Genomic DNA, 23,379 nt, shown 5'->3' on the forward strand with positions numbered 1-23,379 from the left:
TGCTGCGCCCGCCGCGCCTGCCGCTGCGTCGCCTCCAACGCATGTCATCCTCGCTCGCCGCCGGCAGCTGCGTGCCGTGCCGCCGCGGCGCACCCGCGCTCAGCGACGCCGACGTCGCCGCGCGCCTGCAGGCCCTCGGCGGCGCCTGGCAGCTGGCGCCGTTTGCCGACTCGGGCGTGCCCGTGCTGCAGCGCAGCGTGCGCTTCCGCAACTTCCGCACCGCCCTCGCCTTCACCAACGCCGTCGGCGCCATGGCCGAGGCGCAGAAGCACCACCCGGCGCTGCTCACCGAGTGGGGCAGCGTGCGCGTCGCCTGGTGGACGCACGCCATCGGCGGGGTGCGTCGGCGCGGCCTGCGTGTGCGGCGTGGCGCGGCGCTGACGCGGCATGGCAGCTGCACGACAACGACTTCATCTGCGCGGCCAAGACGGACGAGCTGCTCGCCGCCGCCGAGGGCGTCAAGGAATGACGACGCTATCTCAATGAGCGGCGCACAGCGCGCGAGGTGGGGATCATGTGTGTGTGATGAGGACGGACACAGGGGTATGAGATGGACGAGAAGGCGTCAGGCGAAGCGCAGCTCCGCAAGACCAGGCAGCCGGCGCGAGGGCTGCGGCGCGCCCCTGGTGGTGCAGTACTGTGACATGCCCACCTGGCGCGGCAGCGGCGGCGGCGTGGTGAGCAGCAGCTCGGAGATTGGCGGCAGCGAGCGGGATACCGGCGGCAACGAGCGCGTCGGCGGCGCCAAGGATGGCGTCTTGCTGGCCGATGCATCTAGCCGGTCGAAGCTGTCGACGAGCGTGCCGACGGAGCCGCTGCCGACGCGCGTGCTGTAGCTCGAGTCGCCCGACGCCGACAGGCTCACGCTGCCGTGGCTCACGTGCCGGCGCGCCCGCACGGCCGAGAGCACCGAGTCGGAGCGGTCGCGGAAGGCGTTGCGGGCGCTGGGCGCGGCGCTCGTCGGACTCGGGTACGGCAGCGTGCGTGAGGGGTCCGGCTGGCGACGCATGCTGCCGCCCAGCTGTGCATGCTGTGTGGCGTGCGAGGCGAGGCGCGACTCGGTCAGCGGCAGCGTCGCCTCGGACGGCACGGACGGCAGCCACGGCCGGTCGCGCCCTTCTCTGACGTCGTAGCCGACGATGTGTAGGCGAGGCTGGCTGGGCGGCAGGAACACCTCGCTGCCCGAGTCGCGATGCCGCGTGGCCGCGCTGGGCTGCGAGGCGAGCTTGGGCGCGTGGAAGTACTGCGGGCCGCCGATGCGCACAGCGACGTGCTGCGACGGCACGCGAGCGCCGACGTCCGACACGGAGCGCAGGCGGTTCATCGCCGCCACGTCGGGGCCGCGCTGCAGACCGAGCTCGGCGGCACGGGTGGGCGACAGGCGCCGTGCGGGGGGCAGCGTGCGGCCCTGCGGCGCTCGGCGCACGTCGTCGCCGTGGCGCAGCGCCACGAGCTCGCTGGCGGCGGAGAGCGTCATGCGCCGGTGCTTCTGGCGCTTGTTCTGGAAGAAGACTTGCACTGTGTGCACCGTCAGTGCCGTGATCAGGCGCTACCACCTCTGCCCTGCTCACCCTTGCGTGGCGACAGGCCGAGCTCCTTGGCCACGGCCTTGCGCTCGTCGGTCGAGGGAAAGTGGGTGCGCTCGAGGATCTTGTGCAGCACGCTGCTCTGGCGCGACGTGAGCAGCTTGCGCGGGCGCTTGCGCAGGCCGCCGTCGTCGCGCAGAAAGGGGAAGCGCGCCTCAAGGTCCGCCCACGCATTGTCCGGCTCCGAGTCCGACGTGCCCGTGTCGCGGCGCTCCATCTGCACCGACTGTGCCGACGAGTACGGCGCATCGTGCGACGGCGGCGGCGAGTCGGAGGCGAGGCTGGACATGGCGGATGGTAGGGGGCAGCGAGAGAGAGGCGTGGGCTGCGAGCCGCGGGTGGCTAGACCTTATGAGCAGGAGACCCGCTCGAAGGGACAAAGGAGCCCATCCTGCAGAGGCACAGCCGGCAAGAAGCCGCTCTCGCGGCAGGTGGCGCAGGCACATCAGCGCCCGTCCGCCGATCTGGCGCCGAGGCGTGTCATCACCAGCATAGGGGCAGCGACCCGGCGAGCTGACGTGCGCGAGCGGCCCGAGCGCATATGAGCCTCGCGGCTGCTGCGACGGCGACAGACCTTGGGCCATGGCGGCAGGCTACGGAGGCATGAGCGGCAATGCGCTCGCTGCAGTAAGAGTGCGCGCTTGCGCCCCTCGCGCGCGTCTCTTGTTCGTCCGCCACGCGCTGATCGTTGTTCGGCGCTCCCTGCCGTGCCGCACAAGAGCGCGGACCCACGCTGCAGTCCTGCCCATAATTCTACGTAGCGCTCTCTCGTCGAGATTGGCCAGTTGCCATGCCATGCCGTGCGGCGCTATCATGCGTCTGCGTGCTGCGCGAACAAACATGGCGCGCGCGACCGTCGGGCCTTGGCGGGGACTGAGGAGCACTTCCTCGTCGCTGGCAAACTCCGGCCGCCGCTCCGACTTCGCTGCCCATCAGGCACAGCGGATCGGCTCGGAGAGTGTCCCGATGGCCGGGACAACGCTCGATTCCCGCACTAGCTGCCACTGTCTGGCCCTCGTCCTCTCGCATCATCAGCCCGCGCGCCACCTCGCTCAGCGGCTCGCACCTCATCAGCGGCTCCTTTGTCCACCGCTGCCTGCTCTGGCTCGCATGAGCAATGAGCTGCTCTGATCGCCGCTCTGTCCGCACGCATGAGTCCTGTCCCGTGCGGGCCGCCGCATGACGCTGCGTGCTGGCACACGCGGCGCCTGTGATTCGCTCTCCCCCCCGAGACATAGCGCAGATGAGAGATGCGGCAGGCGTGAGCGAGCCAGGTCGGGCGCCTGCCTGCTACTGCGTTGATGCTATGAGCGCTTCGTACGCCTGGAGCCGCGGGCGGAGGGCCTGCTGCGTGGCGTGCGAAGTATCTAGGAGCGACGCCGCCGCTTGGCTAGTGCTCGCGCCGGCGCACAAAGCACTGTCTACTCATTGTCTCCGTGGCGTGGGAGAAAGGAGGAATGCACGGCGTCGGCAAGCTTCGAAGAAGCAACCCGACAGCGCAGGAACGGCCGTCGCGGGCCGAGGGCCAAGAGCGCAGCACGACGAGCGCGCGATGTGCTCGTCAGGGCGGCGTGAGTCACACGAGAGCGGACGCTCCAGTGGTCGTACAATTACTGATGCATCGGGCTGTGCACATGACGGGCGCAGCGCGGGCTGCGAAGCGAGGCAAGAAGCGCTGCGGCGAGCGAGCTCGTTCGCAGGCGCCCGCAGCGGTCTCGCTGTGTCCGGCGCTTTCGCATGGATGAAACGCGCAGCGAGTGCGGCCCCTGATTTGCCAGCAGGAGAGGTGCGAGCGGGATGAGCTCGCCGCGCCGCAGCGCAGCGGTGGATCGGGCTTGCGCGGGCCAGTGCGGCGCGCATGAAAGTCGAGGCGGTGCAAGCGGCTGTGTCTGCTCGTCTGGGGTGCGAGCGGCGAGCTCGACGGCCGGTGCCGGCGAGGCAGGTCTCACAGGATGACTTGGCGCGGCTACATGGCCGAGATGAGGACCCTGCATAGATGAGCTCGGGCTTGAGCGCGGCGGGGCAAGGCGCGACGAGGCGCGGCAGCCTGGCGCTACAGCTCGGCGGCCTCCCACGCGAGCACGTCGTCGATGTTGACCTCGCCGAGCGGGCCCATGGGCGCGCCGCCGTCGAGCACGTGGGGCATGTTGGGAAAGAGGCGCTGGTAGCACGGCTTGCCCGGCGTGTTGAAGTGGCGGTACGGCTCGAGCGGATTGAGGCGCGTCGAGCAGAGGAAGCAGAAGTGCGTGCTGGCGTGGCGAGGGATGAGCGTACGGCGGCAGGGCTCAGCCAGCGGCACGACGCACCGGCACTTGCCGCACGTCATGTGGTGGCAGCCAAAGGCCAGCTCGATGGAGACCTGCAAGAGCGTGAGCCATCTCCACTAGACGGACTGCCGCCTGACTCACCGCACACGACGGGCACTTCTTGGCGTTGGCCTCCATCCACTCGCGGTTCGCCTGCTCCTCCATCTCGGTGCGCACGAGGCGCTCGAGGTTCGCGCGTCCGAAGCGCTGCTCCATCTTGAGGCGCTCGACGGAGCCTGGCTCGTGCGACTGGTACTCCTGTACCAGTGCCGACGACGAGGCGAGCGAGCACGGCGAGCGCCCGTGCCACACCTTGAGGCAGTACGCGCACACCGTGAAGCTGCACTTTGGGCACTCGCGCATCGACTCGTACGACGTGCCCGCGTCGCTGGGGTTCATGCGGGCGATCTGCGCAAGTGTCAAGGTGAGCACTTCGGGGAGAATGCTGCTGCTACTCACCGCATGGCAACCTTGCCGCGGGCATACGACGGCCGTCGGATCTGCTTCTGCCTCTGCCTTGCTCCGCAGCCACCCAAGACGGCCCACCATCACCTCGCCAACGAGAGGCAGCAGCTCCTTGTCCTTGATTGCGCCTACTTTCTCCTCCACTGCAGCAACTCCATTTGCCGCGGGCTGGATTGACGAGCTGTGGCTGTTCTCGAGCTCCACGCGGGCTTTTGTGCAGCTCGGATCCGGACAGGACGAGGCCTGGCGGTGGTAGCCCTCGACGATCATGCTGCCGAGGTAGCCAGAGAGACACTCCTGGCAGAAGCTGCGAGCTTGATGTCAGCACGGCGGATGCCAATCTGCACGGCATGTACTCACACGTGCCCGCACCCCTCCAGCTTCACACATTTGGTCCCTGCCCGCTCCTCGAGGCAGATGCCGCAGCCGTACCGCTCGCCTTCGAATTCCTCCTTCGAGGCGATCTTGTCGTACGCCAGCAGTCGCGCCACAAGACCGCTCCCGCGCTTCTCCTCCAGGCACAGCCCGTCCGGCGTGGAGAATGGGCTGGCGCCCTCCCAGAGGCCCTGCAGCAGCCAGTCGGCCCAGGTGAAGAGGATCTCGGAGTGCGCCTCTTGCCACTGCTCGAGGAGCGAGGCCATGAGCCATGCATGCGCCTCGGAGCCGGCGGGCAGCCAGGGCGCCGACAGCGCAGCGATGACGGGCGGCGCCTGCAGCGGATAGAGCGGCGGCAGTGCGAGGGTGAGGGTGAGCGGCGAGAGGTGCGCCAGCTGCAGCGTGGTGGCGCGGCTGGGATCGGAGGGCCCGGCGACGGGCGGCTCCACCTCGCCGTCGGCGCCCTCCTGCGCGGCCGCATCGCCATTGCGCGGGCGGCTGCGTCGCTGGCGCCGGCCAGGCTGCTCGCCGGCCTCGCGCACCACGACGTGCGTGCGTTGCGGCAGGCGGGGCGCGACGACGAGGCGCAGGCGCGCGTCGCCGAGGGCGTGCAGCGCGGCGGCGGGCAGGATGTGGCGCAGCGCCAGCAGCTCGTCGGCCTGCAGTGCGGCGCAGTGGGCGAGCTCGACGGGCGCGGGCGACGCCATGGTGAGGTGGTGAGGAGAGAAGGAAGCGCAGCAGCGGGTCCAGCGTCCCGTACGGCCCTGGCCGCGGCGGCGTGTGGAGGCACGGCGCCGCGCGCTGCTGCTCCCACGCTCGCTTATGTCAGCCGTCAGCCCACGCCCGATGGTCAAGGGCTGAGAGGCCGCAGGTGCAGACTGCAAGGCACCAGGCAAAGCTCAGCCACAGACTGCAGTGTGTCGGTGCGGTGCGAGCGGTGCTGTCGGGCTGACGCTGCCGCTCGGTGGCCGGCGTGTCGTGTGCGCGACTGCCGCGCCGATGTGGCGGCGGCGCGAATGCGGGGAAACGACGGCAGCAGCGCGCGGGGAAGGCGGCGCGGCGAGAGGCCGGAAGCCGAAGAGCGGCGACATCAGCAGCGAGCCCACGCCGCGCTTACGCCTCGCTCCGCACCACCACACACCCCACACACATCGCCCACCATGGTGCCCGCACCCAAGCCCGCGTCGCGCTCGTCGATCAGTGCGTCGGCCGTGCGGCGGCGAGGTCGTCGCTGGCACTGACCCCTTCGCCAGTGTCGCTGATGCGCAACGTGCACAACCCCGCCTGCCCCTGCCACGGCTGCCAGACGGCACGCGGCGGCATGAACATGGCGCGCGCCGGCCTCAACATGATCCAGGGCCACAATGCGCAGCCGGGCAACAATGCGCGCGGCTATGCACGGCCGGTGGACCAGGCGCTGAGCAAGGACTACGCCTTTGAGGTGCGGCAGTAGCAGCAGGCGCCCGTGCTCGCGGCGGCTGACACAATGCACAGCTCGCGGCGTCCAACATCCGCTACGGCGAGGGCGTCACGCAGGAGGTCGGCATGGACTTTGCCAACCTGCGCACGGGCAAGGTCGGCGTCTTCACCGACCCGACGGTGCGGAACTTGACGGCGATGAAGCAGTCGATCGAGTCGCTCGAGAAGGCCGGCGTCAAGTACGAGATCTTCGACCGCGTGCGCGTCGAGCCGAACGACAAGAGGTGGGTGCCGGGCGTGCGCCGCAGGGGGTCTGGGTGCTCACGCGTCGCCGCAGCTGGGCAGACGCCATCTCCTTTGCACGCGCAAACGACTTTGGCGCGTGTGAGTCGCCGCAGCTGGGCGAGTGGTGTGCCCTGGCTGATGCTGCGCAGTCCTGGCCGTCGGCGGCGGCTCGGTGATGGACACGGCCAAGGTCGCGAACCTGTTCACGTGCTACCCCGAGGCGGAGCTGCTCGACTTTGTCAATGCGCCGATCGGCAAGGGCATCCCCGTCGACAAGCAGCTGCGCCCGCTGCTCGCCGTGCCCACGACGGCCGGCACTGGGTGAGCATCCCGAGCCACGGCCCTCGGCCCTCGCTGACACGTGCTGCAGCTCCGAGACGACGGGCACGGCCATCTTTGACCACTCGGCCACGTCGGCCAAGACGGGCATTGCGTCGCGCGCCATGCGGCCGCTGCTCGGCATCGTCGACCCGCTGAACACCGAGACGTGCCCGACGGCCGTGCACGTGTCGTCCGGCCTCGACGTGCTCTTCCACGCGCTTGAGGTGTGTGGCGTGCATGGCTGTTGCCAAGCAAGGCACTGACACACACGCGCGCAGAGCTACACGGCCATTCCGTACAACGAGCGCAGCCCGCGTCCGTCCAACCCGCTCAACCGGCCGGCGTACCAAGTGAGCGTGGCGCTAGGTCCACCGTGCTCCATTGGCTGACCCTGCGCAGGGCCGCAACCCGATCTCCGACGTCTTCTCGCTGTGGGCGCTCAAGCAGACGGTCAAGTACCTGCCGCGCGTGGCGCGCGACCGCACCGACACCGAGGCGCGCGGCCAGATGCTGCTCGCCGCGACGTTTGCCGGCATCGGGTGAGTGCCGCGAGTGCGCCATGCGTCGCGGCGCTGACGCCACGCTCCAGCTTCGGCAATGCCGGCGTGCACCTCTGCCACGGCATCAGCTACCCAATCTCGGGCCTCAACAAGACGGTGCGTGCAGGCGTGCCGCACTGACAGCCACCACGCTGACCCCCCCCCCCCCCTTCGCCACCCCCAGCTCACCAAGTACAACCACCCCGGCTACCCGACGGACCACCCGCTCATCCCGCACGGCCTCTCGGTGTGCCTCACGGGCCCGGCCGTGTTCGAGTACACGGCGCCGTCGGCGCCCGAGCGCCACCGCGAGATTGCGGCCATCTTTGGCGGCGAGGAGGAGAGCTCGGCAATTGCGCGCATCCCGGACCACGAGGTGTGAGTGGCGCGTGGTGGCCACGCATGCCCCCGTGCTGATGCCTTTACTTGCACAGCGGCCAGCTGGTGTACGACCGCATCGGCGACTTCCTCACCAACACGCTCGGCATGCCGCGCGGCCTCGCGGCGCTCGGCTACAAGGACGAGCACAGTGCGTGTGCTGCCGCGATGATGCCGCGAGTGCCGCCACTGACCCACCCCTGCAGTCCCGGCGCTCGTCAAGGGCAGCATCCCGCAGCGCCGCGTGCTCGACCTGGCGCCCGGCTTCGGCGAGAGCGACGGCATGGAGCACCTGACGAGCATCATTGGGCGGAGCATGCGCTACTGAGCTGGAGGCCGCGGACCTGTGACGATTTGCAATCCTACTGCTCGATGTGGACCGGTGATGGCCGAGGTGTTGGACGGAGTGTTGGTCTGCGGCCGGCGTGCTTCCCACGCACGGCGCGCGACGCGTCTCGGCCGCCGCCGCTCGATGTGGAGCCGCGTCATGGCTTCCTTCTGCACCCTCACATGTCGCGCCCCTGGCGCACGCCGCAGCCCGGCGCCGCCGCCTGGGACGCCGCCGCCGCCGCCCGCTCGCTCTCCACCTCGCATCTCTCGACGCGCACCAATGCCTCGTCGGTGGCGTCGTCGAGCAGCGCCTCGCGCCTCTCGCTGCCCGCGGCGTTCGGCACGCTCGACGGCGCCGACGTGCGCTTCTTCGACGTCGTCGTCGCCGCCACGCCGCGCGGCGCCGGCGACTTTGCCAGCCTGAAGCGCGCCTACAACGGCGTGCGTGCGCTGCCGCTGCCGGCGGCGTGCGACGAGGCGCAGGACGCACGCCTCTGGGACCTCACGCTCAGCCTGCTGCAGGTGCGCGGCGCCGACTGGACAGACCGCTGGGAGCGCGTGCGCGAGGCGCTCGGCCTCGAGCCGCGCACCGAGGAGGAGAGCGGGCTCGGCGAGAGCACGACGGGCGGCGAGACGAGCGCCACGTCGGGCAGCAGCTCCAGCAGCGACGAGGCCAGCGACGAGGCGTGGCGGCAGCCGCCGCGCCAGACGATGCGGGTGCCTGTGAGGGACGTGCCGGTGCTCTCGCGTCCGCAGGGCCCACGGCCCGTCTCGTGGCAGGGCCCGACGGCCGCCACGGCCACCGTCTCGCCCACGCCGCGGCTGCGCGCCCGCTTCGCCGACATTCCCGCCTCGCTCGGCTCCACCTCGTCCTCGTCCGACACGGCGTCGACGCGCACCGTCTCGCCCGTGCCGAGCCCGACGCCGCCGCCGTACACTGCCGCCCGCGCGCCCGTCTCGCGCGACGAGAAGCTGTCGGGCGCACTGGCCACCCTCACCGTCGAGGATGCCGACGGCGGCCGGCCTGCCGCGCCGTCGCAGCGGCGCTTCGATGCGCTCATCTCGCGCTCGCGGTCTGAGCGTGCCACGCTTGCAGCACAAGAGGCGGCGCGGCGAGCCGCAGCGGAAGAAGAAGCGTTGCGCCCGCTGGTACGCCTGGCCGAGTCTACAGACCGCCGCCTTTCGCTGGGTCGCGCGCTGCGCTGGTGGCTCGACCGGACGCGCGCAAAGCGCAGCACACTGGCGCGCATCGACCAGGCGCACGCCCAGGTCGTGCGCGCAAAGGCGTGGGAGGCATGGACCGCCAAGCTGGCGAGGGTGCAGCAGCGGCAGACGCTGTCCGAGCACGTCGACGAAGTCCGGTGCCGGCTCAGCGCCTGGCGCGTCTGGCGCCGCCGCGTGTCGGACAGGACGGAGCACAAGCGGGCCGAGCGGGCACGCGCGCTGCGGCAGAGCTGGGAGCTCGTCAGGCAGAGACGGGAGCGGCGTCTGCGAGAGGCGCACTGGCAGGTGAGTGCGAGTGCTTGGCTGCGCAAGCTTGTCGCTTTGCTGAGGCAGCGCTGTGTCAGGCATGGCGTTCGGCTTTCCAGCTTCGCCTGGCGGATCGCTTCCGCGAGGCGCATCTTCTCGAGGGCGCCCTCGGGGTCTGGCAGCTCAGTCTGGCGCGACGCCGCAAGCTTGCGGACGCAGAGGAACAGTTCGTCGCTGGGCGGCGCTTCTCGCTCGCCTCGTTGGCATTCTCACGCTGGCTCCAGTCGAGCCGACTGAGCATTGCGGAGCGCGAGCACCGCGCGGGCGCCGACATGCGGGTGCTGCAAGGCGCTTGGGCGACGTGGCGTCGTGGCAGGTGAGTCGTGCGTCTCTACACGCCTTCGTCGCCTGCTGACAGCCGCGCAGCTCTCTCGGCCAGCTGGCGCGCGCCATGGCCTCGCACCGGATCAAGCGCGCGGGCCTGCAGTCGTGGATGGAGGCACTCGCCGCACGCACGACACAGCGGCGCAAGGAAGCGCTGGCGGACCGATGGCGAGCGCGGAGAGACAAGCGCACATTTCTCTCTGCATGGCGCAGCAAAACGAGGGATGTCCGGCAGATGGAGGGCCAAGCAGGCATCCTGCTCGTGCAGCGAGACACCCGGCTCCTGGCGCACAGCGTCAAGGTCTGGATGCTGGCAGAACGAGGCGCGCTTCTGAACCGCGTCTCGACGGGCAACTGCTTGCGCTCGGCCTTCGAGACGTGGCGACGCCGCTACTCAGTGCTCGTCGTGTCGCTGCAGCAGCGCGAGGCGCAGCTCACGGCCTCGCTCGATGCCAGCGTCCTCGCCCGCGTGTTCGGCCAGTGGTCGCGCCTGGCGGACCTACACCGCGCCACGCTCGAGCTGGCGGCGCGCCGAGACGCCCGCCTGGTGCTGGCTCGGACGTGGTCGGCCTGGTCGCAGCGCTTCGGCGCTGTCAGAGTGCGGGAAGAGCGCGCCGCCATCGTGGGCGAGTACATCTGCATTCGCGGAGCCTTCCGAGCCTGGACGGCCCAGATGCGCGAGCGGCGGCTGGCGGGCGTGCTAGAACGCAGCGATCGTCGGACCACATCCAAGGCCCTTTCCAGTGAGTGCAGCGTCGCGCCAGGCCTCCATTTGCTGACTCCATCCAGCCTGGCACGCGCGCACGGCGGAGCGCGGCCGAGAGCGTGTGGCGGTGGCGTCCATGCGCGCACGAGCTCAGGAGCGCACGATGCGGGAGGCCCTTGAGCGCTGGACGCGCCGCGTCGTCGATGTGCGGCTCGCCTTCTTGTCTGCCGCCGAGCGAAGCGACGGACAGCTGCTGCAGCGCGCCTGGACGGTGTGGACGGCGGCGCTGGCGCGGCAAGGCGATCTCGAGAAGCTGGGTCTGAGCTTCATCGACGTGAAGCGAGAGGGTAAGCCGCAGATGGCCGTGCCTGCCTGTGCCCGGCTGACACGGCGCGGCAGACAACACGCGGCGCATCTTCAGCCGCTGGCTCGGCGCCATGCGCACGTCTCGCACGCGGCGAGAGAACGCAGCGGTGTTCATCGAGCAGAAGCAGCGGCGCATGCTCGAGCAGGCTTGGACGGCTTGGTCGGATCGCCACGCCGAGGCGTGTCTTCGCCCGCTGGTGCGTCCAGCCGGTGGTGCTCACTGGGCCGTTCCACTGACGCTGTGGCGCACAGGAGTATCGCGTAATGCTGAATCGGCAAGACTCCGTCGTCCGGCGGATGCTGCAACGCTGGCAGCAGGGCACGCGCGTGCTGCCAGCGCTGCGCTTCGACCACACTCGCCTCATCCGGGCGGCGTGGAGCCAGTGGCGCGAGCGCGCTCCGGCAGCTGCGGCCTCGCGGCGCGCTGTCGACATGGACCGCAAGGGCATGCTTGGCAAGGCCATGCGCCACTGGATAAAGGCCGCCAAGGCGAAGCGCTCCATGCGCGCGGCTGCGTGAGTCGACCGCGCGGCACAGTGGGATTGTATGCTGACGAGTCGGCAGGCGATTCGGCGGTCCCTCGATGGCGCGGCTGCGGGCCGCAGCGCACAGTCGCAGTGCAAATCCCTTTGCCCAGGCGCCGCTGCCCGCCATCCCGGCTGCGCTCAGCAGCAGCAATCTCTCTCTGCTCACGGACCGCCCGGCGAGACCGCCCGCGGAGGCTCCCCCAACGTTGGCGCGCCTTACCCAGGCGAGGCCAGAGGAGTGCAAGCCGCCGACGTCGACTGCGCCCAGAGCAGAGACGCGCCGCCCGCCGTCACGACCCGCAACAGAAGCGCCGGTCAGGAGCGCAAGCGCCGTGCCCATGGGCGATGCAAATGCGCTGCGCCGCTGGGCGTACGGCGTGTCGTCGGCAGCTGGCGAGCAGCCGCATGCTGCTGCCGCTCGCAGCGAGCTGCGCACGCTGCCCTCGGCGCGTCGGCCACGCCTCGAGGCACTGCCTCGCTCGGGCTCTGCGCCCTCCTCTGTCCATTCGCACGCCGCCGGAGACGACCGCAGCGCCGCGCGCCGCTCGCCCTCGCCCGTCCCGTCGCGCGCTGCCCGCTCTGAGGCGACGCTGCGGCCCTCTGCGCGCCGCGAGGCCTCGGAGCGGCCGGCTGCGCGCGATGTCGCTCGGCCCGCCGCGCGCGACGAAGAGGCGCTGGCCGCGCTGCGGGCCCGGCGAAGAGAGCGGGCGCGCGAGTAGTGCAAAGCGTCCCGCACACTGCAATGATACCATGGATTCGTCACATCTGCGTCTCGGCCTCGGCCGCGTCTGGGTCTGCCGGTGCGACCGCATTGACGCCCTCCGCCGGTGCCTTGTCTTTCCGCTGTGCTGAGCCCCGCTCGATGTCCCCTGCGTTGTCGATGCCGTCCTCGGGCATGACGCTCAGCGCGCGTGTGAGCTCGTCGACGGCCGTCCACAGCGTGCCCTGCACGCGCCCAAGCAGGCGCAGGCGCTCCTCCAGGCCACGGCGCGTGCCGCGCGACAGCTCGCGCAGCTGCTCCGGCGACAGCTCGTCGAGCAGCTGCACGCCGCCCGACGGGCCGGCGAGATGGCCGTTGGCAGCGAGCCCGACGCCGAGCGGGCCGTCCATGGCGGCAGACGAGGGCGTCAGCAGCGGGTGCGGCAGGCGAGCCTCGTACTCGTCCGCATAGGCCGGAATGAGCGCCGGGTCGAAGAGCGGCACGAGATGCGGCGCGGCCAGCGAGGCGTGCGGCGCGGAAGGCACCTGCGACGAGGGACCAGCGGCGGGCGCCGGCGCTGGCGCAGCACGCGAGGGGCCCGCGTCAGACTCGAGGCCAAAGCGTCGCAGAGCGGCCCTGCGTGCTGCCTCTCGTGCATCGAGCGGGTCCGACGAGTCGCCCGGCGCGGTGTCTTGCTCGTGTGTCGGCTGGACACCTGCGGGCGCCTCGGCAGCGCCGCTGCTCTCGCCCGCTGGCGCGGAGGCATAAGGCACGCCAAAGGTCCACGGCGGAGGCGGCGCGCGCCGCGTATCCCGTCCGGACGTCGACGGCAGCTGCCACATGTTAGGAGCCTGAGCAGCCGCGCCCGCTCCTTCGCCAGCGCCGCGGAGGAACGAAGCGGCAATCGCTCGGCGCAGCTCTGTCGGCGTATCGCGCGCATCGAAGATGCCGGCGCGAGCTGCTGACGGCGCCGTGGCCTGTGCAGCCCCTGGCCGCTCTGCAGCCTGCGCAGCTGCTGGCGGCGGCGCGTTGCGGTTCGCGTAGTCCTGAACAAAGGCGCGAATCGCGGGGTGCAGGTGTCCTTGGTCGCCGGCATTGCCGCCCGCCGCAGGTGCAGCAGGCACGGCAGCCGGCTGTGGAGGCGGTGCAGCTGCCCGCGGCGGCGGCGGCGGCGGCGGCGGCGGCTGGTCGAAGACGGTGCGGCGGCACGTCGGGCACGACTGCTGCCGCTCGAGCCACGACCGCAGGCAGTGGAAGTGGAAAATGTGCCCGCACGGCAGCTTCTTGGGCGTCTCGTTGGGCCCCGCCGGTGCTGGTGCTGCCGGCGCCTCGGCCGCGGCATCACGAGCCGCCGCGTCGGCCGCGCCACGCACCATCATCTCCTCGCGGCAGATGATGCAGGTGCCGTCGCCCGAGTCGAGCTCCTGCGCGGTGGCGTCGGGGAAGCGGCGCTCCATGTTGCGCGTCGCCGCGCGGTAGCGGAAGAAGTGCTGGATGCGGCTGAGGAAGGAGCGCGCCGTGAAGAAGACGTCGCGCACCATGTTCAGCGGGAAGCCGTAGTACGTCAGGATGAGGAAGAAGAACGTGAGGTACGTGGTCAGCTTGAGGAAGTCTGCGGCAGGGGTCAGCAGTGGCAGTGAGCGGACGACAGGACTGGCCGCACCGGTGATGACGTCGACGGCAAAGATCCACATGCTCTTGGCCTCCCACGGCTCCTGCTGGCGCACGTCGTACGTGTTGATGGCGTACTTGGCCATGGTGCTGAGCAGCTGCGCGGTCAGGATCATGAACTGGGCGGGCGTGTCAGCCAAGCCCGAGCGGCGCCACCGCACGCCTCGGCTCACCTCGGACGCAAAGATGATCATGACCCCGACGCGCTCGCGCTGCAGGAGGATAACCTCGACGGCGAAGATGACGAGCGACACGTCGACGCAGAGCAGCGTCCAGAAGAGGCAGTTCATGCGCACGTGGAAGCTCAGCGGGATCGTCGGCGCCTGCTCCATCTGAGGTGTGTGTGAGCGGGGGGCATGAAGGTGCGTGCTGGCCGACGCAGCTTGCAGCTCGCCGCTCAAGGAAGCCAGCCCAGCACTCACCCACTCGACGCGGTCGGAGCTGAGCCAGTGGAACACCTTGAGGAAGAGCAGCGTGCCGAACATGAGGATGAACCAGGCATCGAAGCTGTCGCGGAAGATGGTCATGGCGATGAGCGACTCGGTGACGGCGTACCACGAGCGCTCGTAGAGATGCTGCGGGCGTGTGTCAGTATGCAGGGCGGGCCCGTCGCGGCAGAGCGACCGCGTCAACGCTAGCTGCTGTGGCCCCACCGCTGCAGCGCCGACTCGCAGCTGAGCCGGGTGTCTGCCAGCCGCAACAGCACCAGCGGTGTGCCGGCCGGTCTCGCCGACGCATCGCCAGCCGCAGCTGTGTGATCTACGTGCAAGCCATACCACCGCGTCGCCGTCGCCCCTGTGCACGCCTCACCACCGCGCACGCCCCTCCTGCTCACCTCAATCTCGACGGCCCGCAGCGGCCCAAAGAAGGCCTTCTGGCACGCCTTGCCAAAGAGCAGCGTGAGAAAGACGGCCCAGTTGAGCAGCACGAGCATGCAGCCGTTGCTGCGTGCCAGCAGCACGGCGGCGCTGTAGAAGTTCGGGCGGCGGTGCAGCGCGGCGACGACGACGGCGGCGGCGGCGCCCGACGACACGGCGCCGTAGAGGGCGATGCGGCGGCCCGTCAGCGCCGACGCGGCGGCAGCAGCGGGCGCGGGCATGGCGGCGACGCTGCGACGCTGCAGCAGCGGCAGTAGAGCGGCCGGGTGTAGAGGATGTGGGTGTCGGGAGGCAGGCGACGTCCAACACCGACGCAGCACGCCGTGCGCCTCGCGTAGCGCGGCCCGCGTGACGTGGAGGGCGCGCGCGCTGGCTGCAGCTCGCAGGCACGCCGCGCCACGCCGGCCGTCCTCCTCCTCGCACCGACATTGCTGGCAACGCTTCCACAAGTGCGGCGCAGAAGCAATGGCTCGCCCTAAGCGTGCCTAATGGCGGCCAGTAGCCAGCATCAGGCGGCCTCGAGGGGCGCAGCCGCGCGGGAGCCTGCGCACCCGCTGCTCCCACGCCCCGCGCTTGGACGGCGCCGAAGCGAGCGGCGCGCCCCCTGCGCCGAGCCGCTGTCACGCGCGTGATGCTTGCGTGAGCGACCCACATCTCGCCCCCTGCCTCACGACCACATCAGCCCGTCAGCAAGCACGCACAGCAAGCTCAACCCTCTCGCTCCGCAGCGGACGATCGTTTGGCCCCGCTGAGACAGACGATCAGAGCATCCTTGAGGCTCAGTGCGCCGCACCGGTTGCTCACAATCTCGACGTGTGGAGGCTGCACGCCCAGGGCCGGCGTGCACGCGACTGCGAAGCACCAATACCCCAGCTAGCAGCTCCGGCCTTCCAGCGCATTCACTCGCCTCTCCTCACAGCCCGCTCAGCGCTGCCCATCGTGCTGCTGGCACGGCGCGCGCAGGGTCGGCGTCTCGCCGTCCTTGCCTCGCAGGCTGCGCCACGCCGCGGCATGGCCAAGCCTTCGCTCGCCGACTGGACCGGCCTCTTTGGCGCACCTCGCACGTCCGCCGACTCGGGCGATGACGGTGCGCGGCGACGCAGCAGCGAGGGCAGCGTGCCGCACCTGGCCGGCGTCTCGCTAGCCCGCGCACGCGAGCGCGCCGCGCAGGGCGTCTCGCAGGCCGAGCAGAACCTCGTGCACACGCACCACGACGGGCCCGTGTACCAGCCGCGCCACGCCCGCGTGCAGAGCACCGACTGCAGCGGCCCGCTGCTGCATCCCCTGCCGCAGGTCGCCCGTCGCGGCTCAGACGACCTGCGCGCGGCGCTGGCAGAGGCGCAGGCCGAGCTGGTGCCAGCACTCGTAGCCGCCCCGCCGCCAGCGCACCTCATGCCGACACACGCGCGCAGCCGCGAGAGCTCCAACGACGGCTCTGCCATCTCGCGGCCGCACACGCCGGCGAGTCGGTCCATCGAGCCGCAACTGCCGCCAAGCTGGCTGGCAGCGCGCGGCGCAGGCGGCTCGCCGGCTGCTCCCAACGTAGACTCTGGCTCGCCGCCGCGTGCAACACGCCCGCCCTCGCTGCTGCGCTCGCTCAGCTCACGCAGCATACACGCCGCACCGCCAGCGCTTGCATCGGGCAGCACGGCACAGCTCCTGCGCAGCACGGCACAGCTCCTGCGCAGCACGGCGACCGGCATCATCAGCTCGCCGACAGAGCCGCGGGCGCCCACGCTGCCGCCAACCTCGCTGCATGCCGGTGACGCGCGGCCGTTTGCCACGCTCGCGCGCCCCGGCGAAGAGGCCGCGCCGTCGTCCGACTACGACGGCTCGACGGCAGCGTCTGACCTGCGCGAGCGGCGCGCGTCGTCCGACGACGTGGCGGACCAGCCGTCGATCTGGGACATTGCGTCCGCCAGCCTGGGCCTGGCGCCCGACGTGCACGGCGAGCACGCGCACGAGGCAGAGACGGGCTCGGGCTTCTACGGCGCCATGGAGCGGCTGCGCGCCACGCTCGGCCTCGACAAGGACGGCGGCGACTGGATCCAGAGCCACCGCAGCGCGCTGGACGCGGCGCTTGCCAAGGCGACTGCGGCGGCAGCGAGCGGCACGGCAGCACCCGACTCCGAAAAGCCCGAGGGCAAGTCGGTGCACATCCATCCCTCCAAGGCGCAGAAGGAGGCCAGTTCGGACAAGGTGCCGCTCGTGTTTGCGCACGGCCTCTTCGGCTTCGACCAGCTGGCGCTGGGCCCCAAGAGCATGCCGCTCATCTTCAACTACTGGCGCGGCATCACCGAGGTGCTCAAGGAGCGCGGCACCGAGGTGCTCGTGGCGCGCGTGCCGGCCAGCGCCAGCATCCAGGAGCGCGCCGAGGCGCTGCGCGATGTCATCGAGCGGCACTTTGGCGGGCGCGAGATCAACCTCATCGGGCACAGCATGGGCGGTGAGTGTGGCGTGCCGGTGGCAGGGCGTGTGCTCACCACGCGTAGGACTCGACTCGCGCTACCTCATCTCGCGCCTCGAGACGAGCTTCACCGTCAAGTCGCTCACGACGATTGCGACGCCGCACCGCGGATCTGTGCGTGCCGCGTGCGGTGTGTGGCGCGCTGCTCGCTGACTGCCTGCCTAGCCATTCGCCGACTACATGCTGCAGGTGCGCTGGCGCCGGCGTCCCGCAATGATGCCGAGCTGACGGGTGTGTGAGCAGCAAGTGATCGGCAAGGACAACATACCCAGCCTGCTCTCGCTCGTGCGCGCCGTCGGCATCCCCGGCGGCGGCAAGGCGTTCGAGCAGCTGCAGCTCGCGGACATGGCCAAGTTCAACGAGGAGGTGAGCGGCGGCGCGTGTGTCGACTAGGTCCGCCAGCTGACCACGCGTGACCAGACGCCCAATCGCGAAGGTGTCCGCTGTGAGCATTGCCGTGTGCGGAGTGTCGACGGCTGCTGATGCTCCGCCGCAGACCTGTCCTACGGCGCTGCCTTCATGCCAGGTGAGTGACGATGCAGTGTGCCCGGCGCTGTGCTGACAGCACCGCAGGCTTTCTCTCGGAGTTCCGCATCCCGCACGGCATCATCTTTGCGCAGGAGGGCCCCAACGACGGGCTCGTGAGCTGCTCCAGCGCCGAGTGGGGCGAGTACCGCGGCACGCTCGCGGCGAACCACCTCGAGCTGATCGGTGAGCCCGCGCGGTGCTCCTGCCCGGGCCGCTACTCACGCCCCGCTGGCAGGCTGGATCAACGAGCTCAAGACGCGCTGGAACCGCATGACGGGCGGCAGCGAGCCGTTCGACCCGAAGAAGTGAGGCGCGCAGGCACAGCGTGGGCTCGCACCGACGCTGACGCTCGCGCAGGTTCTTCCTCGAGGTCTGCGAAGAGGTCGGCAGCGCGTAGCGCGCGATCCTGTGCGCAATGCCGCGCCGCCTGCACCATCTTGCCTGATAGACCTGCCTAATCGTACACCGCATGACATTACGATGCTCGAGACTGCCGCAGCTCCTCGATGTCGGCCTCGCTGAGGCCGTCGAGTCTGCATCTGAAGCGTGAGCAGAAGTCAGAGCGGACGTAGACGGAGTGACGCACCGCTTCAGCAAGTAGTCGACCTGTGCGCAGCTCGTCAGCAGGACGCACGTCGCGCACACCGGCACGGCTCACCTCGACCACCTTTGTCTCTGGGATGACAAACTCGCGATACAGCCGCACGACCTCCTTTGCGTCGATCTTGCGGCGGCTCTCGTCGCCCGTGTTCAGGTCCTGCCCGTACACCTCGGCCTTGCCCTCGAGGCGCACGAGCAGCGCCGCCTCGACGGCGGGCTTGGTGATGAGCGCCTCGAGCGCGTCGCGGTCGCGGCTCTGGATCGGCCCGATGAACGAGGCGGGCGCGGAGCGGAACTTGGACTCGGACACGAACATGCCTGGTGCACGTCAGCGGCACGGCGCTGGCGACCGTGGCTCTCGACGCACCAAAGTGTATCCGGCGCGACAGGGCCGAGAGCACCTCGACGTCGCGCGTCGCCGCACTGCCGTACTGCCCGTCGTCGCCCATCTCGACGCGCCGCGTGATTGTGGGCACGACCTCGTCGCGGTACCACTCCCAGATGCGCTTGTTGTCGTTGACGACGGAGCGCTCGTACAGCACCTTGGGGTACTCGATCGGCGGCAGGATGGGCTTGGGCAGCAGCGCCGGGTCGGTGAACGGGTACTCGTCGGGCGACTCGTAGCGCCGGCACTTGGCTGCAAGATGAGGATGGTAAACGAAGGGTGCCGCTGGTGTGCGCCTTCACATCCCCTCACCATGCGCCGCCTCCGTCTCGCGCAGGAACCACTCGACCCAGCTGCCGTCCCACTGCTCGCGCTCCTTGAGCTCCTTGAACGCGCCGGGCTCGTACATGCGCGCATTCTTGGCAAACTGCGCGCGCTCGATGAGCTGGAAGAGGATCGTGTCCTCGAGGCGCTGCAGCACGGCGCGGATGTGGTCGAGCGAGAGCAGCGGCGAGGAGAGGTGCGGCGGGAAGGGGTCCGTCATGGCGGGCAGCGAGGGTGTGGTGGAGAGAGAGGCGCCAGCGAGTGCGCGGCCGTGTGATCGGTGCGCTGGCCGGGACTCGGGCTGGCCGCTCGCCGCACAAGTGTTGGTCTGGTGACGCGACGTGTAGAGTGGTGGCGCGGCCGGCCTCCTTCGCTGCCACATCACCCTGATGCTCCTGGCCAGAGCCTGCGCACCCCGCCGCTTCTCGCACATCTCGCGGCTACTGCACATCACACACGCACGCAGCATGGCCGGCGCGGCGCCGCCGCCGTACCTCGCAGCGCTGTCGCCGGCGCAGCTCGAGGCCGCGACGGCGCCGCCGTCGAGCCCGCTGCAGATCCTCGCCGGCCCGGGCTCGGGCAAGACGCGCGTGCTCACGAGCCGCGCCGCGTGGCTCGTGCTCGAGCGCAAGATGCTCCCCGAGGACGTCGTCGTCATCACCTTCACGAACAAGGCGGCGGGCGAGATGCGCGAGGTGCGTGTGGGGCGCGCTGCCGGGTGGAGGCGTGCTGATGCTCGTGCGTGCAGCGCCTGCACAAGCTCATCGGGCCGGACCGGACCAGCCGGCTTGTGCTTGGTGAGTGTGGGCAGGGCCACCGTTACTGCCGCGCTGACGCCGCGCAGGCACGTTCCACGCCACAATGGTGCGCTACCTGCGCCGCTTCGGGCGCCTCATCAACCTGCCCAACAACTTCTCCGTGCTCGACGCCGACGACAGCAAGAAGGCCATCAAGGAGGCGCTCAAGACGTTCGACGGCGCGCCGATGGGTATCACGCTCAAGCCCGAGCAGTGCATCAACGAGATTTCGCGCGCCAAGTCGCGCGAGGAGGACGCGCAGGCGTTCGCCACGCGCCTCAGGCGCGAGCAGGCGACAGACGCCAGCAGCGTCGCCGTCAGGCTCGCCGTCGCCGAGGTGTACTTTGAGTACGAGGCGGCGCTGGAGCGCATGAACGGGCTCGACTTTGACGACCTGCTGCTCAAGGGCTGCGCCCTGCTGCGCCAGCCGGGCGTCGTGAGCAACGTGCTGCACGTGCTCGTCGACGAGTTCCAGGACACCAACACGACGCAGTACACGCTCATGTCGCTCTTTGCCGCCGCGACGACGTCGAACCTGCTCGCCGCGCCCGGGCTCCTGCCGCCCGGCGGCTGGACGTCCGAGGACACGCAGGCCGTCGGCCTGAGCATCGTCGGCGACCCCGACCAGTCGATCTACGCGTGGCGCAACGCCGAGGTGACGAATCTGGAGAAGATGTTCGGCATGTTCTCGGGCACACGGCGCGTCAAGCTGGAGGAGAACTTCCGCAGCACCGGCGCGATCCTCGAGGCCAGCCTGCGCGTTGTCGAGCAGGGTGAGGCGCATGCGCGAGTGTCGCATGCATTGCTGACGCCTGTCCTGCAGACACGGAGCGCGTCGCCAAGGGCCTCTACACGTCGCACCCCGCCGGCGTGCCCGTCGTGCTCAAGGAGAACGCCTCGGCCAGCGCCGAAGCGGCCTTTATCGCGACCGAAGTCAAGCGGCTGGTTGCGCATACCGGCGGGCTGCTGGATTACAACGACGTGAGGCGCTGCCACGCGGCCACTGTCTTCCCGCGCTGACACTGCGTCTAGTTCGCGGTGCTGCTGCGCTACAACGCCCTCTCGCGCGAGGTCGAACGCAGCCTGCAGCAGGAGCGCATCCCGAGCCGCATGGTAAGGCGTGTGTCGCACTCGCGCCGGCCCGCCCGCTTACCTGCCTGCAGCTCGGTGGCTCCAAGTTCTTTGACCGAGTCGAGGTGAGGCCAGTCGTGTCAGGAAATGGGCAGCGCTGACGCTACTCCAGATCAAAGACCTGCTCGCCTACCTGACGCTCGCCGAGAACCCCAGCTACACGCCGGCGTTCGTGCGCGTCGTCAACGTGCCCAAGCGTGCCATCGGCGAAAAGTCCGTGCAGGACCTGCTCGCCAAGGCGGAGGAGCTCGGCGTCGCGCCGATGACCCTCGCAGAGTCGATCGTGAGCGGCAGCAAGACGATCAAGGGCGTCAAGCCCGGCGTGAGCAAGGCGCTCAAGGGCTTTGTGGAGGCGGTGGCGCGTGTGCGGAGCAAAGCCGCCAAGGTGAGCACGCTGCGGTTGACATGCCTGCTCACGCTGACGCTCGCCACAGGGCGCGGCCGTGTCGGCGCTGATCCACGCCGTGGTCAAGTCCGTCGGCTACGAAGCGCACCTGCAGAAGATTGGCGAATACGAGTCGCGCTGGGAGAACGTCAAGGAGCTCATCAACTTTGCCGACCTCGTCGCCGAGAGTGTTGTGTCAGGCGCCGACGAGGACGAGGTGGCGCAGCAGATCCGGCGCGCGCGCGACGCACTCGAGCTGGACCGGCTTGATGAGGACGAGGTGGAGGCAGGCGAGGAGGACGAAGACGACGGCATGGGCCTCAGCGACGACGAGGCGCCGGCTGCGGCGCGTGTCAAGCCGGAGGCCGGCCGAGCGGCGTTCACGAGCGGCGCCGCGCTCAAGCGCATGGCGGCTGAGCCGGACGAGGCTGATAACGACGTGGAGCACGTCAGCACGCGCGAAAAGCGTGCGCGCCGCCAGGCCCCGCCTGTGAAGCCCGAGCCCGCCGACGTCAAGCCGCGCATCCGGGCCGCTCCGCAACTGGGCGCATCGAAAGACAGCGCCATCGAGCTGGACCTCACCGACGACGACGACGACGAGGCAGGCTCGTCAAGCGGTGACGACTCGGCCAAGGCGCTGGCGCCGTCGCCCGACGGCCCGCCGAGCGCCCTGCGCACGTTCCTGCAGGCCTGCACGCTGAGCACCGACATGCAAAACGAGGGCCAGGACGAGGGCCCAAAGGTGACGATCGCCACGTGCCACGCCGCCAAGGGCCTCGAGTTCGGCGTCGTCTTTGTCGTCGGCGTCGAGGAGGGCAACATGCCGTTCTACCGCAGCACCGAGCCGGCTGAGATCGCCGAGGAGCGGCGCCTGCTCTACGTCGCCTGCACGCGCGCCCAGTGCATGCTCTACCTGACGCACGCGGCCGAGCGCTTCATCGGCGGTGGCGGACGAGACGCTGCAGAGCGCTCGCTCTCGCGCTTCGTCGCGCCGCTGGCCGAGCGCGGCAAGCACCGTGGCGGCACTGGCCCGCCGGCCGGGGCCAAGGCGTCTGGCGCGGGCGGCAGCAAGAGCAAGGCAAAGGCCGCGTCGATTCCCTGGAACGGCAGCACGCGGCCGGCCATCGACGCGGGCATCTGCCGCGACCTCGCGACGGTCCTCGAGCGGCCGCTGCCGGACGGCCACGAGGAAGCGATGGTCAAGATGAAGAAGGACTTGTGAGTTGCTAGACAGGACGCGCCGCTGCGGCGCTGACACCTTCCGCAGCGAGGCGACCACGACGGCCGCGGCGATCAGGCGCCCAGAGCCAGTCAGCCGCTCGGCCATGTCGCAGTACGGGTCTGGCTACGGCTCCGGCTACAGCTCGCACGGCTCGCAGGAGTACAGCGGCGACGGCGGCTTCGGCGGCTTCGGCGGCTCCGGAGGGTATCGGCAGAACAGCGCAGGCAGCAGCAGTGCTGGCGGCTACCAGGGCTACCAGCGCTATCAGAGCTACAGCACGTACAGCGCCGCGGGCCGCTCGACCGGCGCCTCGAGCGGCGGCCAGGTGTACGACGTCAAGCGCAGCAAGCCGAGCTTCAACCCGCCGGGCTTCTCTTCCGCGGCGCGCCTGCGTGCCGCGCCGAGCAGCACAGGCCGCGAGCTGCTGGAGGAGGCCGGCCTTGGCTCCGACGGCGGCATCGTGGTGGAAGGCGACGCGCCGCTCAAGCCGCGGCCGAAGGCTGATCTGGCGAGCTTCGAGGTGCGTCTGCCGTGCCAGGCCCGCGCGACTCGTACTCATCCCCGCGCAGTCTGCCAACTCGGCCTCGCTTTCCAGCTTCATGGACCTCCTGCCGCCGGCTGCCGGGCCGAGCGCCACCAGCAGCACGCCGCAGATTCGCAATCCCGCGACTTCTGGCGGCCGCAGGCTCGGCACCGGCCGCCCGCGCCCAGCTGGCGCACCCGGCGCCAAGCGTGCGGCACCCTGATCGAAACGAGCACGACGAACATCAACGCGCCCCTGCATTTCACGTGTATAATAGGCAATAGAATCGACAACGACGACGAGCAGGCGGC

At 70.2% G+C, this 23,379-nt stretch overlaps 10 protein-coding genes across 10 annotated transcripts; 5 read left to right on the forward strand and 5 right to left on the reverse strand.

Annotated features, from left to right (window-relative positions):
* Position 1: 1 nt before the first annotated feature.
* On the forward strand, positions 2-485 carry FA09DRAFT_358019 (pterin-4-alpha-carbinolamine dehydratase). Its single transcript, XM_025744898.1, has 2 exons — positions 2-338; positions 395-485. Exons 1-2 carry the CDS (start codon positions 42-44, stop codon positions 467-469), a joined length of 372 nt encoding a protein of 123 aa, XP_025600923.1. The 5' UTR covers positions 2-41; the 3' UTR covers positions 470-485.
* An 80-nt stretch (positions 486-565) lies between these two features.
* Positions 566-1,875, reverse strand: FA09DRAFT_336058 (homeobox-domain-containing protein; the record flags this gene model as incomplete). The annotated part of the gene is made up of 2 exons (XM_025743831.1): positions 566-1,518; positions 1,572-1,875. 2 exons carry the CDS (start codon positions 1,873-1,875, stop codon positions 566-568), a joined length of 1,257 nt encoding a protein of 418 aa, XP_025600924.1.
* A 360-nt stretch (positions 1,876-2,235) lies between these two features.
* On the reverse strand, positions 2,236-3,170 carry FA09DRAFT_108188 (hypothetical protein). Its single transcript, XM_025738982.1, has one exon. It carries the CDS (start codon positions 2,820-2,822, stop codon positions 2,340-2,342), a length of 483 nt encoding a protein of 160 aa, XP_025600925.1. The 5' UTR covers positions 2,823-3,170; the 3' UTR covers positions 2,236-2,339.
* A 568-nt stretch (positions 3,171-3,738) lies between these two features.
* On the reverse strand, positions 3,739-5,136 carry FA09DRAFT_291331 (hypothetical protein; the record flags this gene model as incomplete). Its single annotated transcript, XM_025739976.1, has 6 exons — positions 3,739-3,835; positions 3,893-3,945; positions 3,995-4,300; positions 4,352-4,492; positions 4,562-4,664; positions 4,718-5,136. Coding segments are annotated over 6 exons (1,119 nt in total), but the record flags the coding sequence as incomplete, so codon positions are not given.
* A 755-nt stretch (positions 5,137-5,891) lies between these two features.
* Positions 5,892-8,013, forward strand: FA09DRAFT_342186 (putative alcohol dehydrogenase; the record flags this gene model as incomplete). Its single annotated transcript, XM_025744534.1, has 12 exons — positions 5,892-5,932; positions 5,986-6,173; positions 6,227-6,435; positions 6,489-6,535; positions 6,586-6,757; positions 6,807-6,981; positions 7,036-7,107; positions 7,157-7,296; positions 7,347-7,413; positions 7,481-7,674; positions 7,731-7,825; positions 7,881-8,013. Coding segments are annotated over 12 exons (1,522 nt in total), but the record flags the coding sequence as incomplete, so codon positions are not given.
* A 170-nt stretch (positions 8,014-8,183) lies between these two features.
* On the forward strand, positions 8,184-12,176 carry FA09DRAFT_358023 (hypothetical protein; the record flags this gene model as incomplete). Its single annotated transcript, XM_025744899.1, has 7 exons — positions 8,184-9,513; positions 9,573-9,850; positions 9,901-10,601; positions 10,648-10,911; positions 10,964-11,127; positions 11,183-11,445; positions 11,495-12,176. Coding segments are annotated over 7 exons (3,682 nt in total), but the record flags the coding sequence as incomplete, so codon positions are not given.
* On the reverse strand, positions 12,108-14,962 carry FA09DRAFT_327384 (hypothetical protein). The gene is made up of 5 exons (XM_025741385.1): positions 14,664-14,962; positions 14,251-14,403; positions 14,002-14,160; positions 13,821-13,947; positions 12,108-13,769 (listed from the first exon to the last, which is right to left on the reverse strand). The coding sequence occupies exons 1-5, from the start codon at positions 14,925-14,927 to the stop codon at positions 12,217-12,219; spliced, it is 2,256 nt and encodes a 751-aa protein (XP_025600929.1). The 5' UTR covers positions 14,928-14,962; the 3' UTR covers positions 12,108-12,216.
* A 1,940-nt stretch (positions 14,963-16,902) lies between these two features.
* On the forward strand, positions 16,903-17,886 carry FA09DRAFT_285306 (alpha/beta-hydrolase; the record flags this gene model as incomplete). The annotated part of the gene is made up of 5 exons (XM_025739882.1): positions 16,903-17,152; positions 17,199-17,287; positions 17,339-17,362; positions 17,417-17,557; positions 17,716-17,886. Coding segments are annotated over 5 exons (675 nt in total), but the record flags the coding sequence as incomplete, so codon positions are not given.
* Positions 17,887-18,140: 254 nt separating this feature from the next.
* Positions 18,141-19,247, reverse strand: FA09DRAFT_327386 (chorismate mutase). Its single transcript, XM_025741386.1, has 5 exons — positions 18,999-19,247; positions 18,669-18,938; positions 18,360-18,619; positions 18,288-18,307; positions 18,141-18,234 (listed from the first exon to the last, which is right to left on the reverse strand). Exons 1-5 carry the CDS (start codon positions 19,228-19,230, stop codon positions 18,177-18,179), a joined length of 840 nt encoding a protein of 279 aa, XP_025600931.1. The 5' UTR covers positions 19,231-19,247; the 3' UTR covers positions 18,141-18,176.
* A 230-nt stretch (positions 19,248-19,477) lies between these two features.
* Positions 19,478-23,379, forward strand: FA09DRAFT_358027 (P-loop containing nucleoside triphosphate hydrolase protein; the record flags this gene model as incomplete). The annotated part of the gene is made up of 10 exons (XM_025744900.1): positions 19,478-19,705; positions 19,759-19,807; positions 19,855-20,580; positions 20,631-20,788; positions 20,840-20,920; positions 20,971-21,003; positions 21,051-21,323; positions 21,373-22,541; positions 22,591-23,065; positions 23,115-23,379. 10 exons carry the CDS (start codon positions 19,478-19,480, stop codon positions 23,289-23,291), a joined length of 3,369 nt encoding a protein of 1,122 aa, XP_025600932.1. The 3' UTR covers positions 23,292-23,379.

Source organism: Tilletiopsis washingtonensis (assembly GCF_003144115.1).
Source record: "Tilletiopsis washingtonensis strain MCA 4186 unplaced genomic scaffold FA09scaffold_2, whole genome shotgun sequence".
Taxonomy (NCBI): domain Eukaryota; kingdom Fungi; phylum Basidiomycota; class Exobasidiomycetes; order Entylomatales; genus Tilletiopsis; species Tilletiopsis washingtonensis.

Coding starts and splice junctions, on each gene's coding strand:
- FA09DRAFT_358019 (XM_025744898.1), top strand. CDS start 42: ATGTCATCCTCGCTCGCCGCCGGCAGCTGCGTGCCGTGCCGCCGCGGC. Junction 339..394: donor GGACGCACGCCATCGGCGGG/GTGCGTCGGCGC, acceptor GCGGCATGGCAG/CTGCACGACAACGACTTCAT.
- FA09DRAFT_108188 (XM_025738982.1), bottom strand. CDS start 2,822: ATGTCTCGGGGGGGAGAGCGAATCACAGGCGCCGCGTGTGCCAGCACG.
- FA09DRAFT_327384 (XM_025741385.1), bottom strand. CDS start 14,927: ATGCCCGCGCCCGCTGCTGCCGCCGCGTCGGCGCTGACGGGCCGCCGC. Junction 13,948..14,001: donor TGATCATCTTTGCGTCCGAG/GTGAGCCGAGGC, acceptor ACGCCCGCCCAG/TTCATGATCCTGACCGCGCA. Junction 13,770..13,820: donor TGCCGTCGACGTCATCACCG/GTGCGGCCAGTC, acceptor CCCCTGCCGCAG/ACTTCCTCAAGCTGACCACG.
- FA09DRAFT_327386 (XM_025741386.1), bottom strand. CDS start 19,230: ATGACGGACCCCTTCCCGCCGCACCTCTCCTCGCCGCTGCTCTCGCTC. Junction 18,620..18,668: donor GTCGCGCCGGATACACTTTG/GTGCGTCGAGAG, acceptor GACGTGCACCAG/GCATGTTCGTGTCCGAGTCC. Junction 18,235..18,287: donor GTCGACTACTTGCTGAAGCG/GTGCGTCACTCC, acceptor CTTCAGATGCAG/ACTCGACGGCCTCAGCGAGG.